General features: G+C 47.9%; 1 protein-coding gene across 1 annotated transcript; it reads right to left on the bottom strand.

The window, feature by feature from the left end:
• Positions 1 to 886: 886 nt before the first annotated feature.
• Positions 887 to 4271, bottom strand: LOC143283224 (uncharacterized). Its single transcript, XM_076589399.1, has 4 exons — positions 4191 to 4271; positions 3464 to 3662; positions 1137 to 3257; positions 887 to 960 (listed from the first exon to the last, which is right to left on the bottom strand). The coding sequence occupies exons 1-4, from the start codon at positions 4269 to 4271 to the stop codon at positions 887 to 889; spliced, it is 2475 nt and encodes an 824-aa protein (XP_076445514.1).
• Positions 4272 to 7412: the final 3141 nt, after the last annotated feature.

Raw genomic sequence — 7412 nt, 5'->3', positions numbered from 1 at the left:
CAAAGCAATCTGAACAAACTAAATGGTTTTTCAGTCTTTCTACGAAATATTAATTCCCGAAGTAGTTTACAAATCCACGGAAAATAATCTCACAAACAAATGTAGGCTAGACCTTACTTCACTGTTTCCACATTCAGAACTGGGAGAAATAGTAATTCTAGCACATTAAACAGAATACATGAGGTAATTTGAAACTAATATGGTGAAAGTAATACCGAATTAGAGAATAAACACTCAAGCAAAAAACCACGTGTCAGTTTCAAGCAAACTGGTAACGTTCCAGACTAGGAAATAACTCTACGACGAAAATGAGAGATTAAGAACATGTACCGTCAGACAGTAAAAAATTCAGGTAACACATGAAGAGCAAAAGCGACTAATAATACAGGTACGTATATTTTCGGACGGCTGTACAACAAATACTACAAACTGTAAGATCATTCTATCAATGCAACGACTAAGATAAATGAATGAATACCTCAACGGTTTCTGAGATCCGGCCAAAATACCGGCTGAGCGTCTCTCTCCATAGGACCCTACACTTGACCTGGCCGAGTGTCCTGCTCCACTGACTAATGGTGCTGGTTTTCCAAAAGGAGAAAACTTTCTATAACTTACAAATTAGAAATATGCACGTCATGTTTTCTAGTGCAACACGTGCATTCCATACACTTCCTTAGCTACATGGAGCACGCGGAAGAGCTACAAGGAGAGGGGTCAACCAAAAGTGGCAGCGTTCACACACACGCACGCACAACCCTCCTTGTCCGTGACAACACCCCCCTGATTGAGCACAGACATCTGTCTGCACGGCTACAAAGGGGAAACAATTATTCCACAGATGCCCGACTCAAATAGTCGGCACCAACATTCAGTCTGCCAGGGATCACTCGAACTGTGAAGGAGTAAGACTAAGAGCAAACTCCACCTCAGCAGCCTTTGGTTCGCAACTTTTGCTGTCTGCAAGTACCGCAGAGGTTGATGATCAGTCTCGAGCACAAACTGCTGACCATACAAAAACTGCTGGAATTTGTCTGTAGCCCACACTACTGCTAAGCACTCCTTCTCAATCGTAGAGTAGTGACTTTCAGTTCCAGACAATTTCCTGCTGGCAAATGCGACAGGGTGTAGTACACCTTCCTTCTCCTGTAGGAGCACCGCCCCCAGACCAAGGTCTGAGGAGTCAGTTCGTAAGACGAACTGGCAGGACAGATCTAGCAGTTGCAACACTGGCCTAGAAACCAGACGACCCTTCAAAGTTTTGAAGGCCCGATCGCACTCTGGAGTCCAAACGACGTTGTTGGGAGCACCTTTCCTGGTGAGGTCCGTCAGGGGAAGTGCTATGGCAGAGAAATTAGGGATAAACTTATGGTAGTAGCCTACCAGGCCCAAGAAGGCTCGCACTTGCGTCTTAGTCTCAGGAACTGGTGCTTTCATAACTTTCTCCACCTTGTCCATTTCCGGCAGGATTTGACCGTGCCGTACAACATGTCCCAGAAAACTCAGTTCCTCGAACCCAATGAAGCACTTCCTTGGACGGACTGACAAATTTGCTTCCTCCAATCGCTGGAAAACTGCCTCTATAGCAGAGAGATGTTCTTCCCATGTTTCGGACGCAATCATGATGTCGTCCATGAAGTTATGTACATCTTTCATGCCTATGGGATCCAGCAAAGCTCTCATCATCCTTGAGAAAACTGCTGCTGCATTCTTCAAGCCGAAGGGCATCACAGTGAACTGGAACTGTCCACTGGGGGTAGTGAAAGCGGTCATAGGCCGGATGTCTTCTCTGACCGGAATTTGCCAGTAACCTTTGCTGAGGTCCCACTTGCTGAAGTACCGGGCTTTACCTAGAGAAGAGAAAAGATGCTCTACGTCAGGTAGAGGTTCCGCATCAAAGACGGTGACGTTATTCAAACGTCGATAGTCAACGCAGAACCGGATCTTTCCGTCTTTCTTGCGTACGAGAACTACCGGCGCATTATAGGGAGATGCAGCAGGCTCTATCACCCCAAGCGTCTTCATGGTCTCTACCTCTTGCTTGACGATCTCCACTTTGGCGTGGGGCAAAGGGTACTGTTTTACTCGCACCGGCTTTGCTGTGTCTACGGTCATGTCAAACTCTGCCAAGTTCGTCTTCAACGGTACATCCGTGATGACCTTCTCATGCCGACGAGCAATTGTCAAAACTTCCTCTTTCTGTTTGTCATTCAGACCTGGTCCAAAGTTCAAGTCAGCTATTGTTTCCTCAGCCACCAGACTGGGCACAGGCAGCTCCCTGTCAGCGACAGAAGTTGGTTCAGTCTCCTCTATGACAGCAACAGCCACCATCGGAACTTCACCATAAGCAGAGTCCGCCTGTCTTTCCACATACCTCTTCAGCAGATTCGCATGGTACAATTTGTCCTGTCCTCCCATGCGAATCTTATAGTCAGCTTCTCCCTTCCTCTCCAATACCTCAAAGGGACCCTGCCAGCACAGCTGTAATTTGTTATGTCTCTGGGGCAAAAGCAGCAGTACCTTGTCACCAGGGGAGAACACACGATTCTGAGACTTCCTGTTAAAAACCTCAGCATGTCTCCGAGAAGCTGCAGCCAAATTCCTGCGTGCCAACTCACAGGTTTCCTCGATACGGTTCCTCAAGTCTACTACGTACTCTGCAGTAGTGCGAACTTCTTCAGAAGTGTGTTCATCTGTCCACAGCTGGCGCAAGACAGACAAAGGCCCTCGTACTGTTCTTCCGTACAGGAGCTCAAATGGTGAGAACCCCAAACTCTCCTGAGTCGCTTCCCGGTAAGCAAAGAGCAGTGCAGGGATATACCGATCCCATTGCTTTGGTTTCTCCTGAGTAAGCTTCCGCAACGCAGTCTTCAGAACGCCGTTGTACCGCTCTACCAGCCCATTTCCTTGAGCATGGTAAGGAGTTGTTGCCAACCCACGGATGGACAACAATCTCTCCATCTGCTTCATTACATCGCTCATGAACTGGGTTCCGCGATCAGTTAAAATCTCAGACGGCACACCAACTCGAGTCCAGACCTCCCACAGCGCTTCAGCAACCGTGGTAGCTTCAACGGTCTTAAGAGGAACGGCCTCGGGGTACCGGGTGGCGTAATCCACAACCACCAAGATATAGCGGTTCCCTGACCCTGACGCAGGAGTAATCGGCCCAACAAGGTCAACTGCTACCCGCTCGAAGGAGTGTCGATCAGAGGCATCTTCCCTAGAGGTACCCTCTGAGGTTTTGGAGAGACTTTCTGGCATTGGTCACAGGACGAAACAAATCGGCGAACGTCTGCACACATGCCAGGCCAGAAAAACTGTTTCCAAATCCTGTCCAGAGTCTTCTTTCCTCCTTGATGACCCCCCATAGGCGGTTCATGAGCCAGTTTCATTACTCCGTGTCTAAGCTGTGCGGGGACCACAACTTGACTGTACTCAGTCTTCGCCTGACGGTACTCACGGTACAGAATACCCTTCCTCCACCTGAAGGACACCTCGCCTGTACGACCAGAAACCCTAACGTCTCTACGATCGGCTGCCTCCCGCAAAGACTCCAATCCAGGATCACCTTTCTGTAGTTCCTTCAACTGCTCTGGCGTCACGGTCTCGAGACCTGGAGATGCCACCCGCAAAGTAGAAGGTTGCCTCTTCTCTGCTGCCTGAGCACGAGTGACTACAGAGATTTCCTTGGGTGTACCATACACTGGCAGAACTTTTCGGTCTTCCAACCGAGCATGATTCCCAACTATGAAATCAACCACTGGAGTCTCCATAACTACAGCTTCAACCTGACCTGTGAAAAACGGACTCTCTATCCTAACCACAGCAATAGGATAGCGCCACTTGATGTCTTTCTCGGCCATTGAAACCTCAAGTTGCCTGCCAGTAAGATGACAATCAGATATGAGGGACTTCTTCACGACACAGACATGAGACCCTGTATCACGCAGTCCTAGTACTGCCTTGCCTTCGACCACGACCAGACAGTGTGGATCGTATTCCTGCTCTCTACATGGCGTGCAGAGAGTAGGCACCTGAACTGATTGCCTGACCTCTGTCCCTTGATGCTGTACTGCGCCCGCCGATTTCCCTTTCCTGGGACAGTCTCTAGCCAAGTGCTTAGGTGACTGACAGATGAAACAAGTCTTAACAGAGGAATTCCCAGACTCGCTCTTAGTTCCACCCACCTTGGACTTATCCTGCCCCGCTGAAGCGTTACCACTAAGACCTACCGGCTGAAGAAACTTCCTCCCACCCCTATGAGCCATGAAGTAAACTTCAGCTGATGCGACAGCTTCTTCCAGAGACTGGCTGCTTCTCCATCACGTAGGCGGCCATGTCAGCTTGCAAAGATTGTAAGAACTGCTCAAGGAGAATCAACTGTTTCAGATCAGGAATCTTAGATTGCTCATGCCACTGCTTTAAGTTGTCCCACAACCTGGCACTAAACTGCACAAACGTTTCATTGTCTTTTCTTTTACAGTTCCTGAAACGACGACGATACGTCTCTGCATTCAATTGGTAACGAGCTAAAAGTTGCTCCTTCAGCTTATCGTAGTCACCCGCGTCAGCGTCGCTCAGGTTGTTGTAGACATCCTCGGCCTTACCAGTGAGACGAGTAGAAACTCGAGTCGCCCAGGTGCTCTTCTTCCATCCGTACAGAGTAGCGACACGCTCAAACCTCTTCAACCAAGAAGAAATGTCACCCTTACTGTCATCGAACTTTGGAAGGCTGGGGCGAAATCCACGGTCGTCGTCAGTGTCAGACTCTCCCTCTACCTGATCCATAACCATACTGTTGCCATAATTCTTCCCTTTCTTCTCCCTCTGCAGAACCTCAAGCCGGAGGGAATGCTCTTCACGCTGTTGTTTGTGTTGCTCCTCCTCCCATTCCAGCTGTTTCCGCCGCTGCTCTTCTTCCCATTCCAGCTGTCTCTGATGAGCTCTTTCCTCTAACTCCCTTTTCTCTGCAGCCTCATCCTCCTTAAGCATTTGACTAGCAACAAACTCAGCAACTTGCTCCCTGGGAACCTCTAACTCGGCAGCGAAACTGCGCCACCGTGAAATACGATCCTGCCTCCTTTCAGCCATGACGCTAAGCTTGCAGCCAGAACGAAGTTCCATGCAATCAATGAATGACCAGTATCATACACAAAAGAATGAAGTAATGTACAAATGTAAACTAACTGGTAACTTACAGATCCAAGTCCACTCCAAACACCTACAGCTACCTGTCAATTCATTACGATAATGTAATTAAGATTGGGAGATGGGAGTGAGTAGTGAACGAGGAGAGTGGCCATTGACAAAAATGAATTCAGATACTACTATCCAAGAAAGGATCCTGGCAGGCTCGCCAATTGTCGCGTGCAACTTTTCAAACTAAAGTTATGGCCAGCTCTCTCACGCTCTCTCACCTTTATCCAAACAAAAGCCTGGAATAAACAGATACAAAACATTTACTCCAAATACTTTAACAAAAAATCACAGACACGATACAATACTTAATTAGACACCACAAAGAAAAGTCTGTTCGTTTTCTTCTTCCACATGAGGAACACCCACAATTTTCCCTTCGTCACCCTCTTCTGTGACAGTTTGTCTTTTTCCCAGTAATACTGAGCTTGGGGGTGGGGGGGGGGGGGGGGAGATAGAAACTGGCACCACACAGTTTACAGTTCGTTGTCCTGGAAGGTGGACTCTGGTGTTGGCTTGGGGAAACACGTCCACCAGCGACGCTCGAGCTCCCCAGGCGGAAGACGGCCACTCAAACAGCGGGGATGAAGTTGAGTCTCCACGCAGGAAGAATGGAGTTCCCTAGACAAAAACCTAGAATCTGCGGCTAAGTTCTAGTGAATTATCCACGATTTTGGTAGGATTCCGCCGCCGCCCACCATCTCGGGGCGGAAGGGGAATCACAATAGCACTACGTTACATTATGGACTGACTCATTCACTCCCCTTAAATCCTATCATGGTTTACTGGCAAAGCAATCTGAACAAACTAAATGGTTTTTCAGTCTTTCTACGAAATATTAATTCCCGAAGTAGTTTACAAATCCACGGAAAATAATCTCACAAACAAATGTAGGCTAGACCTTACTTCACTGTTTCCACATTCAGAACTGGGAGAAATAGTAATTCTAGCACATTAAACAGAATACATGAGGTAATTTGAAACGGTGAAAGTAATACCGAATTAGAGAATAAACACTCAAGCAAAAAACCACGTGTCAGTTTCAAGCAAACTGGTAACGTTCCAGACTAGGAAATAACTCTACGACGAAAATGAGAGATTAAGAACATGTACCGTCAGACAGTAAAAAATTCAGGTAACACATGAAGAGCAAAAGCGACTAATAATACAGGTACGTATATTTTCGGACGGCTGTACAACAAATACTACAAACTGTAAGATCATTCTATCAATGCAACGACTAAGATAAATGAATGAATCCTCAACGGTTTCTGAGATCCGGCCAAAATACCGGCTGAGCGTCTCTCTCCATAGGACCCTACACTTGACCTGGCCGAGTGTCCTGCTCCACTGACTAATGGTGCTGGTTTTCCAAAAGGAGAAAACTTTCTATAACTCACAAATTAGAAATATGCACGTCATGTTTTCTAGTGCAACACGTGCATTCCATACACTTCCTTAGCTACATGGAGCACGCGGAAGAGCTACAAGGAGAGGGGTCAACCAAAAGTGGCAGCGTTCACACACACGCACGCACAACCCTCCTTGTCCGTGACAGAGGGGGAGGGAGGTGTGAAGTGGTGAGTTGTTACCACTCTGGAGGACATTACAAGCTTACTGCTTTTTACGGGCGGCGGGGGTCTAACCATATCGCCACGAACATATATACTGTCTGACTATCGTGGTGGACAGGTTTAAACAGGGAGACCTCCAACTCTTTCTCCCTCAAAGTTTGTTAGAAAGCATGGCTTGGGAACGACGATCACGCTTTCTCGTCAAGTGAGAGAAAGCGTGCACCTCCGCCCCCCCCCCCCCCCCCCCCCCACCCCCACTTTCTCGCAATGTTCGAGACAGCGTGTGGGGCGCGAGAAAGCATGGGCTGACTAACAATGGTCATTGTGCTGACACCTAGACATCGCTCTACTGGAAGACAAGAAGCGTTGTTGTTTGAATTATTCAGACAGGGCCTGGCATACTACCAGTATACACGATACCACAAAGACACGACTGAACTTGACTGACTCCAGGAAGACTACGGCCTGGATCTCTCTCTCTCTCTCTCTCTCTCTCTCTCTCTCTGTATCAGTGTGTCTCTCCCTCTCCCTCTGGTACCGTATTTTGTTTGACAGCCATTTGAAATGATGACGAGCCCAACGTTCATGAAACTAAGCAATGTTCTCTGCCACCACCCCCACCACCCTCCCCTCCTCAAA

The sequence above is a fragment of the Babylonia areolata genome, chromosome 6 (genome assembly GCF_041734735.1).
Source record: "Babylonia areolata isolate BAREFJ2019XMU chromosome 6, ASM4173473v1, whole genome shotgun sequence".
NCBI classification, from domain to species: domain Eukaryota; kingdom Metazoa; phylum Mollusca; class Gastropoda; order Neogastropoda; family Buccinidae; genus Babylonia; species Babylonia areolata.
Note: the sequence above shows the minus strand (reverse complement) of the source record. Positions and strands in the feature narration are given on the sequence as shown.